Source organism: Geotrypetes seraphini, chromosome 15, assembly GCF_902459505.1.
Source record: "Geotrypetes seraphini chromosome 15, aGeoSer1.1, whole genome shotgun sequence".
Lineage (NCBI taxonomy): Eukaryota > Metazoa > Chordata > Amphibia > Gymnophiona > Dermophiidae > Geotrypetes > Geotrypetes seraphini.
The window spans coordinates 22,028,467-22,042,094 of record NC_047098.1 but is presented as its reverse complement, the minus strand read 5'-3'; the positions used below and the strand labels follow the sequence as shown (position 1 = coordinate 22,042,094).

The window sequence follows — 13,628 nt, the reverse complement described above, 5'->3', positions numbered from 1 at the left end:
TCCGAACCCCCCCCAACCTGTGACTCCATGGCCCTTAGAAAGATGGCAGAAAAGGGCTACAGCCCATCAAGTCTGCCCACTCTACTGACCCACCTCATTAAGTCTGGGTGCTAATGACCTCGTTCCTTAACTCGACCCTCGTAGGGATCCCACGTGAATGTCCCATTTATTCTTAAAGTCGAGCACGCTGGTATAAATGGGACATTCACGTGGGATCCCTACGAGGGTCGAGTTAAGGAACGAGGTCATTAGCACTCAGACTTAATGAGGTGGGTCAGTAGAGTGGGCAGACTTGATGGGCTGTAGCCCTTTTCTGCCGTCATCTTTCTATGTTTCTATGTTCTAATCTCGCAAAAACTATCACCTTTATTTCTCAAAGCAATGACTTTAGCTCTGGAGTGGCCTGGTGGTTCGAGCTGCTGCCTCGGCCCCCCGGAGGTTGTGAGTTCAATCCCAACCTACTCCTTGTGACTGGGTTCGTAGACAACGGCGCGAAAGACAAAAGCGCGCGCTGACAATTGAGCGCCGCGCACGCCGCCGCGCCGCTCTAAATTACAGTTTTTAGGGGCTCCGACGGGGGGTTTTTGTTGGGGAACCCCCCCAGTTTACTTAATAGACATCGCGCCGGCGTTATGGGGGGTTTGGGGGGTTGTAACCCTCCACATTTTACTGTAAACTGAACTTTTTCCCTAAAAACAGGGAAAAAGTGAAGTTTTCAGTAAAATGTGGGGGGTTACAACCCCCCACATCCCCCACAACGCGGCACGATGTCTATTAAGTAAAGTGGGGGGGTTCCCCCCTACGTCCCCCCGTCGGAGCGCTAAAAACAGTAATTTAGAGCGGCGCGGCGGCGCGCGCTACGCTCAATTGTCTGGGCGCGCCTTTGTCCCGACGCGCTTTTGACCTGTCACCTTGTGACTGTGGGCAAGTCACTTAACCCTCAATTGCCTCAGGACCACTGTGAGTCTGCCAGAACAGATAGGGAAAATTCTTAAGAGTACCTGATTATTATTTTGATATATATCAACTGCTTTGGGTGAATCTCTTCTTGAAAAGGCGGTTATTAAATCCCAATAAATAAATAAAAGACTGCAAAGGTCTCCAAGCCAAATCAGACCATTTAGAACTCAGACAGGTGGGCAAAAAGACCAGTAATTGTGTGTGAGAGACAAAGAGCCGGCAGTGAGACATGAGTGAGAGTCACCCACAGTACATCTGAACAGTAAGTTTATGATTTGCTTAGGTGTAATCACCAAGCCAGATCAGATCCCCACTGCATTCAAGCAGGTAGATGGGGAGCGCAGCAATAGTATGACTGATCAGTTGCAAGCGATTCTACATGTGAAACTCTATTTTGCATAGAATGTTGAGTCAGGAATTGGAACTTCCAGGTCAGAATGTTCACAATTTCCTTAGTATTTTACAAAAGGCTCTGCTGAATTCAGAGCCTTTCGTAAAATACATAGGACACTGGCAAATATATGTACAGTGAGAGGAGTAATTTTGCATAAGTTTGCATAAAAAAAGAACAGCCCCACTCAGCAACTTCTAAGTATAAGTGCCAGCACCTATACATATAGATGCCTGATTTAAAAAACATGTACGGTGGGTATTCAAAGCAATTTAACCATCCAGAAACAGCTCCTGGCTGGCTAAATTGCCTGTTCAGAGCTAACTGCTAATTTTCAAATTTATTAAAAGACTTTCTATATCACTCAGGGTCAGGACCGTCAGAGCAGTTTATAATTTGTTAAATTTATTAAAAGAAGAGAGCAAGATGAATATGGAAATAAATGGAAACAGAACCCCATTAATGATAGGACAGGATTAGAAAGAATTGAGATAGGAGGAAGGGAGGCAGAAGGTGAAAGTGCCCTGAAGTACATTTCCACCACCATTGCCGGAATAGTAGGAGCAAAGGAAGCATCAATCTGGGAATACGTCTCTGAATAAAAAGGTTTTAAGGGAGCTGTGAAAATCTGAGTAAGAGGAGAGGGATCTAATTTCGTGATGGGGGGGAGTTCCAAAGAATAGGGCCTAAGGTGCTAAAAGTCTTTGTTCGAATAGAATCATGGCAGATCTGGCGAAGGGATGAAACATATATAAAAGACTGGTGTGGGAATAGCATAGGGTTCTAGTTGGCACTTGTCAGTGCCACTTAACCGGTTAGTACTGCTGAAAATAACTGATTCGTGCCGAACTGGGAACCGGCTATTTTGGGGACATTCCGGGAGCACAGTCAGTACGGGCTGGTTAAGTGCATATATAGGACTGCATAAAAGTCAGTCCTATCTTTCCAGTTAAGTGTTGAATATCTTAAGCGACAAAGCATTAGCTGGCTACAAAAACCCAGAAATTCAACAGGGCGGAACACTGAATATCCAGGAATAGCACCGGCAGTGGTCAGCAAAACACCAAGTGCCGCCGGCAGAATATTGACTCTCTCTGCATATAACAGCAATTAGCAAAGCAAGCTGCAAAGGTTTTTCCTGGAAGGGTTCCAATAATACATGAGGGTTAAGAGCATTAACCCTTTCAGTCCCTCAAACAAAGCCCTGGCCAAAATGGGTATTTTTCTAAAACTTGTATTGCATAGTGATTATTTTGTGCTATTTTAACAAATAAAAAAGTATTAAGAATTTTGCAGAATTTCAATATGGGCCTGATAGTCAGCCCATGGGAGGCAGCCTGGCTACCTCTCATGGGCCGTGGCTTTTAAATCTACAAACCACTTAGATTTTACTTTGTTTTATATTAGTGGTATATCAAATAAACTGATCTGAACTGAACTTTTTAGGTAGGTCTATCTGGTCGCGTCTTGGCCATCCAGCCAATGAAAATCGGCAGTGACTGGCTATGTTGCACGACATAGCACAACCTTAAAATAACAGGGTTCTAAGTGACAATTTTCAGTATTTTTAACTCCGATGATTTCTGGGTTCTATCTGACATGTAGATGTTACAACACTCACGAGGATTTATTGCAACTTAACCGTTCCTTCATTTCATAAGAAATTACATGGTTCTATGTACAGAAATTAGTCTATGCATGGGATTACAGGGTCCTAACTGTGAGAATGACTTTCGGTACAGTTAGAACCATGTAATTCTAAGGTCGCAATAGCCAGTCACTTGCCAGATATTCAGCAGGAGAAAGCTGCCTATCTTCCGCTGAATATCAGCAATTGTATTCAGAATGATCAACATTTTGAGGAGAATTTATTTGTGCATGAAATAGTGTGGTAACCAAGCTAGTCCACTTTTAAAGGTGGATATTTAGTTAACCCAATCATCTGTCGTGTTTGATAATTTTTACATGTCACCCCCTTCCCACTAGAGAGTTGCGCGGGGAGAGAAATCCCACCCATCCCCGCCCGTCCCCACCAGGATCCTCTCCGTCCCCACCCGTCCCCGCCAGGATCCTCTCCGTCCCCACCTATCCCCGCAAGGAATTACCTCCATCCCTGCCCGTCCCCATAAAAAAAAAAGCAATTACTTCTGACAGGATCATCAATTCCACAGTTTCTTTTGTGTTTGCGCTGCTGTTTTCCTTGTGGAATCTCTTTGGTGGAACCCTTTTTTTGTTTTCTGTTCAGGTAATTAACTTATAAACCCCCTCTTTTACTAAGGCTGACGTGTCCATTATATTATATGGACGAACCCTGCTTCCAAAGCCTTCCATCCCCGTGGGAGTCTCATTGACTAGAGGGGGGTCCCCGTGGGAGTCCCGTGGGCCAGAGGGGTGTCCCCATGAATTAGGGGGGATTCCTGCGGGATTCCCGCAATCCCCGTGCCCGTGCAGACCTTACTTCCCACCCCCACAGTATTTCTTCACAGATAGTAAGTCATATGTATACCAGGTTTGGTTGAAATCTCTCCATGCGTTTCAGAGTTATGCTAGAACATACATACACACACACACATACATCCGATCATATATATAGAGAAATAGAAATAAAACAAAACAAAAATAGTTTCAAGTTTAACCCGCTAGCGTTTTTAGCGCTGGCCACGGCGGTAAGAACTCCAATGCTCACAGAATTCCGGTACCAAACATTTTTTTCTTATCTATCCCGGTGGGCTTACAGTCTATCTAACGTACCTGGGGCAATGGGGGGATTAAGTGACTTGCCCAGGGTCACAAGGAGCAGTGTGGATAATTAGTAGCTTATTATATACCGCCTATCAAATATTGTTCCAGCTGTTTACAAAAGTAAATTGATCAAGGGAGGAAGAGGGTGAGACAAGACTAGGGAAGGAAAGAAAGGGAAGATGGGAGGAAATACAATACCAACTACCACTAAAATGCTTTCATGTTTCCCTTATATATACCGTGAGAACGGGCTACTGGGCTTCATGGACCACTGGTCTGACCCAGTAAGGCTATTATTATGTTATTATACTGGTTTTCCCAGCATTTGCTTATTTCTGATCTGAGGAAGAAGGAGTTACCTTCAAAAGCGAATCATAAACTACATTATGGGCTCCTTTTATCCAGCCGCGCTAGCGGAGTTAGTGCATCGGATATTTCATCGCGCGCTAACCCCCATGGCCGGCTAAAAAAAACTAACACCTGCTCAAGGCAGGTGTTAGCGGCCAGTGTGGCAGGCGGTTTAAGGTGCGGTATTACGCGCGTTAAACCTCTACCGCAGCTTGATAAAAGGACTCCTATGTTAGTCCAATAAAAAATATATATATTTTTTTCCTTTATGTTTTTGTTTTATTTCTACATATTACTAATAAGATGATAGTAAAGGGGAGAGGTAATAAGGTAATAATAAGGTATTAAGAGATAATAAGATAAGAGGACACCTTTTTATTGGACTAATGTACCGTATTTTCACGCATATAACGCACGTGCTATACACGATTTTACAAATTGAGCATAACCATGCGCGTTATATGCGTGAGCGCATTATACAATTGTTTTCTGTCTTGCTTGCGCCCTCCTCCATCTTCCTGCAGCGTTCGCTGAAAGCCGCAGCAGCGGCTTCCATGCGCCTCCTGCGGCTGGGAAGCGTTCCCTCTGACGTCGTGACGTCAGAGGAACACTTCTGGGTCAGCCGCAAGAGGCACATAGGATCCGCTGCCCGCGGCTTTCAGCGAACGCTGCAGGAAGATGGAGGAGGGCGCCAGCAAGACAGAAAACACCGTACCACAATAGAATAGGCGTTACAGGAGCATGCGCGGCATACGCGTGGACGCGCTATACCAAAATTTTCTTACATAAATTCCTTGTTCCCGCACGCTATACCCGTGTGCGCGTTGTACACGTGTGCGCGTTATATGCGTGAAAATACGGTAATTCTTTTCTTTTTTTTTTACTAGCTTTCAAAGGCAATACCGTCTTCTTTGAGTCAAAAAAATCTGACCCACTATTGTACAAGTTCTCAATCTCAGCCAAAGAATCAAGGGACTACCCTTAAGTCAGAACCCAGACCCTCTATTTGGCACTCGATCAGTAAAAGCCAAGACACTTATTCGGACGGAAGAGAAACCAAAATACACGAGGATAGCAAGATACTTACGTGTATCGGTGACAGAGGGACTCAATGCAAATCAGCACCCGCACATTGTCTCGTAGACGCAGCTGCCCTTTACTCTTCAGCTCACTGTGGTCTTAGAAAGATGAAAATCTGTTAAAGCTATAAACTCAATTCTAACTGGGCAAGAAACATAGAAACATGATGGCAGACAAAGGCCAAATGGCCCATCCAGTCTGTCCATTCACAGCATACACTATCTCATCCTCTCCCTATTGGCTAAGCCTCTTTATACCTGCATTCTGATGTCATAGAACTTTATGGTTATAGAAACATTGTAACATGATGGCAGATAAAGGCCAAATGGCCCATCCAGCTGTCCATCCCCAGCATACACTATCTCCTCCTCTCCCTATTGGCTAAGCCTCTTTATACTTGCATTGTGATGTCATAGAACTTTATGGTTATAGAAACATTGTAACATGACAGCAGATAAAGGCCAAATGGCCCATCCGGTCTTCCCATCCATAGTAACCATTATCTCTTTCTCTCTCCAAGAGATCCCATGTGCCTATCCCAGGCCCTCTTGAATTCAAACACAGTCTCTGTCTCCACCACCCTTTCTGTACAAAAGTATTTCCTTAGATTACTCTGGAGCCTACCATCTCTTAACTTCGTCCTATGCCCTCTCATTGCAGAGCTTCCTTTCAAATGAAAGAGACTCGACTCATGTACATTTATATTATGTAGCTATTTAAACGTCTCTATCATAGCTCCCCTCTCACGCCTTTCCTCAAAGTATACAGATTGAGATCTTTAAGTCTGTCCCCATATGCTTTATGATGAAGACTACATACCATTTTAGTAGCCTTCCTCTGAAGTGACTCCATATACAGAGGCATAGTTGGGGAGGGGGGGGGAGGTATCGCGCAAGATGTCCAGGACAGAACTTAGACATCCGGAGTTAGACCTGTTATGAAACCATCTAAGTGCCAAAAAGGAACCTAAACTGACCAAAAGACCACTGCATGCATGAAGGTATGACCCCCTCCCCCACTCCCCCCAGTGGTCACTGAACCCCTTCCACCTCCTAAAGATCTGAATAAAACAGTCAATACATTCCTGTCTCTAGAATAGCAGCATGTGGTATGGGGAAGCCAGGTGGGTGGAGTTACCTGGTGGGCAATGTAGTGAACGATAGAGAGGGGGATCTAGGCCCATATCCCACTCTACCCTCTACATTTATGATGGAAATTGTGAGTCCATCAAAATTCTACTGTATTGCCATATAGTTGCCACTTGCAGCTATAAGAGCTATTGGGGTGGGAGACAGGTAGCTATAGTAAGCTTTGGGGAAGTTTTGAAGAGCTCACCAAACATTATAAGAGGTTGTGGCGAAAAGTGTACCTGACACCCTTTATATGAAGTTCACAGCAGTGCCCTCTAAGGTGCCCCACTGCTCTATTATTAATCCATTATAATGCTGGCTCCTCCCACGTCCAAATGGCTTGAGTTTGCACATTTCAAAAGTTAAACATCCCTAAGGTTGGACGTCCTGATGACTAAGACGTCTATGTAGTGTATTTTCAAAAAAAAGATTTTTTATATCTAGTGGTCTTGCTGGGAAATGCCCAAAGTCGGACTTAGATGTCCTATTGAAAATGTCCCTTTTAGTGTAGAAATACATGAAGTACTGTTAACCACCAACTACAGCATGACTTGGAATACAATACCTTAATATAACATTACTTATGATTGTTTTTTCTTAATTGCATTTGGTTTTGATATCAGAGATTTATACTTCAGTTTGGTGAAAACATGGCAGCTTTCATCCACCAACTACAGGCAAAATAAAAAAAATATTGAAATCCCAGGAGCCCTATGGCCAATTCTCAGGAATAAAAGCTTTAGGCTCCCATGGGACACTCACCGATATGGATGTTTGCTGAGAACTGGTAGATCCCAGATACTGGAGCAGTGAAACGTCCAGTTGCAAGGTTCATACCAGATCCTCTGAGGAAAGCACCTTTTGCCAGGGGCTGTGGAGGGAAAGGAGAAATATCTTTAAAAACAAACACAATAGAACATGGAGAACTCAATGGAAATAGACATGCAAATGTTTCTCTCTACTCAAAACCTGTTGGTATCCTCTTTACATCAAAGGGCATTGTTAGGATTAGCAGGTGATCCCTGGGTTAGCTTTAGGTCAGTGTAAGCATCACATGATAAGGGGCTCTAAGTACATGCGCAAATCAGGAGCATCCCATGGTCTCCCACCAATCTAACTTTCCCCAACGTCACACAAACCAAAACAGGCATGTTATATCATGGTCCCTCAATATCACCTCCCAACACTTGCCTCCTGAGAGAAGTGCCATAATCATTCCCCATCTCTCTCGAGGGAGAGAGGTGGAGGGACCATCAACTCATGATTCCATGTGCCCCAAAGCCAGTCTTGGATGACTCCAGTTAGAATCAAAGAGCGGATAGGCTAGTCCTGGTTTAACCTGTATGAACTGGTAATTCTACTTTCTTTACAGATACAGGACTTCAAGTCCTTCAAAGCAATGAGGCTACTCGAGTGTGGCCTACAGTCGCTGATAGTGTAACTTCATATAATAACTAGTGCCTGATTCACTATAGAATTTCTCCTGTCAAATGACTGAGGAGAAACCATTTATCACAACTTAGAGATAATATTCTAAATAACACCTTGCATGAGCTATGAAAATCATGTAAAGGCTTTTCAGAATTAACTGAGGGCTGTGATAACTTTTATTAGACTAACATCAAAATTATCCAAAGATGCTGTGCAGGAATTTTTGAACCCAGAAAAGGTAGAGGTGTGCATTCAACTTCTGGCTCCCATGTCAACATTTCACAGAGGACCCCCCACATCTGCATGTAAGATCCAAGGGTGCTCTTTTGCATAGCACCCAGGAACTGGTATCCTCCTCCCACCTATCTCATGCCTCTCTGACTTTCCCTCACCTACTCCTGCTCCAAACAGCTTCAGTGTCCCACATCAGTCTTTGAGCTGCTGCAACAAAGAAAGCCAGCAAGTAGCTTATGAGTAGGGGAATACACATGCCACCGGCACAGGCTGCCTGCTAAAGAACCCAGATTCAGCACTGACTCTGCTCATTACAATAGCTCAAAGATCGTTGCAGGATGTCAAGATTCTGACCCTGCAGATGCCTTCATACTTCAGAACCCAAGAAGAATTTATGCACGTAACACCTTTAGAGAAACCATGTGTTGCTTCAATGAAAGATAGGGTTACCATATGACTCCAGAAAAAAGAGGACGGATTGAGCCATCCAGGTTTTACTTCCGTTGCTTTCAATGGAAGTAAAACCCAGATGGCTCAATCCATCCTTTTTCTGGAGCCATATGGTAACCCTAATGAAAAGTAAACATAAGTTGCCAAGAATCTGATTTTGTCCACAATCTAATAATTAATAGACTTTTGCCCTATAAGAAATTTATTCACAGATGGGGCATATTATTCCAATAAAACAGTATGAGAGTAAGGCCTACAATGTTTTCTACTTCTAATATTGGAGTAAGGAATGAGTAAGTGACGATCTGGTCAGAATAAAAGATTCTACCCATATGATGTTTCAAGAAAGTCTCCCTGGAGCCAGTAGATTGATCCAGGAAGATATTTTTCACATGGACACAGAATGAGAAGAGAACCTTGATAGACAGGACAGATGGCAAAATTCTGTAATTATCCTTCTAGACTTCTGTCTTCTAGTACCATGAACCATCATTTTTTTATTATTATTATTTATAACTTGAAAGTCCTTGAAATTTAGGACAATAAGAACATAAGAATAGACATACTGGGTCAGACCAATGGTCCATCAAGCCCAGTAGTCCGTTCTCACGGTGGCCAATCCAGGTCACTAGTACCTGGCCAATATCCAAGGTTTAGCAATATCTTAAGTTGTTTTGGTTCATTCCTTCATATTAGATTACAGAGATGAAGCCTCAATAAAAAAAATATTCTGTACCACTGCATCTCCATTGTGGAGTGTTTCAGGGGTATTTGCTGTCCACCATAGGTGCCAGCAGTGTAGCAGCCCTGGGTGCTTCAGAACCCCCAAGTATTGAGCAAATGACTTCATTATGTCCAAGAAGAGGTAATTTATCAAGGGTTTAGCACACCTAAAAAGCTGGTAACTATACTGTCTCTACCACAATATTTTATTAAGACTCCAATTGGTTCAGAATGCTGCAGTTTGTTTGATCTATGGTCTTAAAAAATATGATCATGTTAGTCCTTTTTATGCTAGATTACATTGGCTGCCTTTTGGGGCCAGAGTGTTCTTTAAGTTTGGGTGTTTTTGTTACAAGGCTCTTTATGGATTATTACCCTCTTACCTGGATTCTTATTTGAAATTGTTATATTAAAAAAAAAACATACCAGAAATTCAGGTATGTTTATCTTCCCTACTCCAAGGGTTTGTCGTTATAGGACTTTTTTGGATAGGACACTGGAATATCAGGCGGGTAAGATGAATTCTTGGATGAGTCCGTTGATTGTCCAAGCTTATTCATACCCTATATTTAGAAAACTATTAAAAACTCATTTATTTGATAAACAAGAATGCTGATTCCTTTAAAGTATATGTTACTATGGTGCCTTTTTTTTTTATCAGGTTTTTAACAGTTTTTATCTCCGAACTTTTTATTATAGCAGTTTTTTGTTGCTGATGTATTAATAGCTGTGTATTTTTAAAATCCCATTTTTATTATGTTATATTAATTGATGTGTTAGAATGTAGTGTGTTCAAGATTGTATTTCTAACTGAAATGTTTTGGTTTCTTTGCTGTTGTGAACCGCCTAGAACTACTGGTGGGGCGGTATACATGAAAATAAATTATTATTATTATTATTATATCGATCTTCTTGGCATAATATAGAAGCAGTTTGACTTTTTCTTCTATAGAGTATGAGACACCATTATGTTGTTGCTGCCAAACATGGATGGGGGAGGCATGACCTGGACTGGAAGGAAAAGGTGACAATTAAGGCCCAGATACACTAAATCAGCGATTGTCTAATGATCGTCGCTAAACCGATTTTGACTGGTTTAGCGACAATCGGATTTGCCAACCTGACACACAAAATGGCTCACCGTGTGGTTTTCTGCACAATCTGATCCGGCCATGCAAATAAGGTCATTAATATTGAAATGCCATGTAAACTAGCCGAGCGACTGACGCTCTACCATCGCTTCACAATGCACAAAAAAAGTGATTGCTTTTAGCAATCCGAAAAAAAAGGGACCACCCAAGACCAGTCACTTACCTGTCCTACCGATAGTTCAGCCCTGAAATTAATATATTTACAACATTTACCATACTTTTTTTTTTTTTTTTTAATGGGCACATGCACAATATCTGTCCCATTTAAAAACAAACAAACCGCAGGCCGAGCCGCCCACACTGATGACAAGCTGCTGCACCACCCTGATGACAAACGCAGGTCTCCAACCGCCCCCCCCCCCCCCCAACGATAACAGCCATGACAGCAACACACCCAGAGAGACAGGAGGGATACCCACTCCCTCCTGCCTTAGCAACCTGGTTGTGCATCTGGGCCACCTGGACCCCACCCCTGACACTCTACCCCTGACTCTCCCCCCGGCACTCCCCCCCCTCCTAACCACCAGGGTTGCTTTTGGGGTCTTGTTGGTGGGGTGGTGGGTGGGGTGATGTTTGTGTAGGATTGGGGGGAGTGTGGGGGAGTGCCGAGGGGAGAGTAGGGGGTGGAGTGTTGGGGGTGTCCAGGTGGCCTGGAGGCACAACCTAGTTGCTAAGACAGGATGAAGTGGGCATCCCTCCTGTCTCTCTGGGTGCGTCACTGTCATAGGGTCTTGTTGGTGGGGTGGTGGGAGGGGGGATCTACATGTAGGGGGGGGGGGATGGCCCAGATACACAACCAGGTTTCTGAGGTAGGAGAGAGTGGGCATCTTTCCTGTCTCTCTGGGTGCATCACTGTCGCGGGGGTGGCCGTCATCATCAGGGGATTCGGGAACCCGCGGTTATCATCGGGAGGGGGTGCGAATTCTGTGTTCAGGAGGGGGGCCAGCATAACTTTTTTTTTTTTTTAATGGGAACAGATATTGTGCGTGAGTAAGATGCACAACATCTGTGTCCATTAATAAATTTTTTTTAAAACCCCTTAAGGTTTCCTGCCCCAAACAGCTGAATGACAGGAGGCTGCTTCGGGGTTTTCCTCTGCCTCTCAGCTGTTCAGGCTTCCCCTGCTGGTTCTGCGCATGTGTGAAAGTTGCTCTCACAGCGATTCATAAGCAGAATCGGATGGGAATTATGACAAACCTCCGCTCAAATCATGTGCATGCAAACTTGTTTGAACATCAGTCACTTTTTTGGAATCGGCCACAAATCGAAGCACAGCGGACCCAATGCAGTCTGTTTAGTGCACCTAGGCCTAACTCTCTTTATTCAGTGTTTGTGGACCTCACCCAATCTGTTCTGAGCATGACGGGGGGGGGGGGGGGGAGGGAGGGGATAGGAATTTGGGGAAGAATTATGCCTTTTGCAGTGGAAGTAGTATTGTACAAATGGTTTTCATAAATAAATGGATATAAAAAAGGTTTGAGCTAAAACCCAGTAAAATATCATCATTCAAACAAACAAATATGTCAGAATCAGTGGTGTACCAAGGGTGAGTGGCCCCTGAGGCGATGGCGCCCCTCCCCAGCCTCGTCCCCTGCCCCTTCCCCGTACCTTTTTACCGTTGGCGTGAGATTCCACCAACTTACTGCCCGTGTGGACTTTGGCACTCTCTCTGACGTCACGTACGGGTCTCGGATGCCGAAGCCGACGTGGGCAGCTCGTGCCAAAGTTAAAAAGGTGCGGGGGAAGGGAAGGGGCACGTATGTGTCAGGGGAAGGGGGGGCCGGGAGGAGAAGGGGTGACGGGGCAGACCGCCTCCCTCGCTGCTCCCCCTTACTACGCCACTGGTCAGAATTTCACAGTCACTGTGAATGCTCAAAGGCCCCCCTTTTATGAAGCCGCGTTAGGCTTTTTTATCACCAGCCACAGGGGTATTAGCTCCGATGTTCATAGGAATTCTATGAGTGTTGGAGCTTTTACCACCACAACCAATTATTTAAAAAAAAGCCTAATGTGGCTTCATAAAAAGGGGAACGTATTTACCTCCAGTTTTAACACAGACCTTCAGTCACTTTGGGAAGTATTTTAACAGCCTTGTTGATCTTTCCTTATGGCAAGCTGTCCCAGATCACCTACAGCACTTCCTTGAGTTTGGCGAGTGTTTACGGCTTTGTGTGGAGCTTGTGATAGGCCTTCAACATTGCTCCTCAGACAAAAGTCTTTGGGCTAAATTCACTAAGCCCACCGATCGTGTTTGTGATCGTGTACCGACCTGATTTTCCTTCGACCCGTTCACTAACCTCAAGGCCGATCATCTTCCGATCTGATCCGATCTCCGCATGCAAATTAGGGGAAACGGCATGCAAAGTAGGAAGGGCCTCGATTCGCTAAACAAATGCAGGCGCACCGACTGGGCTGGCCGATCCAAAAACAAGCGACTGCTGAGGACCAAAAGCCCAACTCTCCTGCTCTCTGCAGCCCCAACTCCGTGGTTTTAATCCGCGGGTTTCAAGATTAAGTTCCAGAACACGCCGCAGTGCAGCCTCGCTTTGAACCCACTGGTTAAAACCACAGGCTCATGAAAAAGTAAAGTTTCCAGCTCTTCCTTGCGCGGAGAGCATGCGCAGACCATCTACAGGCAAAGAAGACGGTCTGCGCATGCGTCAGGATTGCTCTCCAGCGATCCGTGCAGTTGATGGGGGGGGCATGCCTCCGATCGTTCCAATTTGCATGAGGACGCATGGTGAATCAGTCGGTCTGCCACGGATCACTCACGGATTGGATAGGATCGGGAAGGTTAGTGAATCTAGGCCTAAGTTACTGTGTACCCCATTTTTTTATTTTCAAATAATGGTAGTTTTGTGCAAACATTTTTGAACATGTGAAAATCACTGGATGATCACATAAAAAGTCTGTAATTTCACCATGTTTAAGGTTAATCTCATTCCATTCTGCACATAAATGTAGATAGTAACAATAAATACAGCTCTA

At 44.2% G+C, this 13,628-nt stretch overlaps 1 protein-coding gene across 2 annotated transcripts in view; it reads right to left on the bottom strand.

Moving 5' to 3' along the window:
• Positions 1 to 13,628, bottom strand: part of C1QTNF12 (C1q and TNF related 12) — a 98,857-nt gene that overhangs the window by 14,474 nt on the left and 70,755 nt on the right. For both annotated transcript variants that reach the window (XM_033922972.1, XM_033922973.1), the window contains 2 exons: positions 7,414 to 7,522; positions 5,529 to 5,619 (listed from right to left, as the gene is read on the bottom strand). In XM_033922972.1, the coding sequence (XP_033778863.1) occupies positions 5,529 to 5,619; positions 7,414 to 7,522 (200 nt within the window). The remainder of the gene's footprint in view (positions 1 to 5,528; positions 5,620 to 7,413; positions 7,523 to 13,628) is intronic.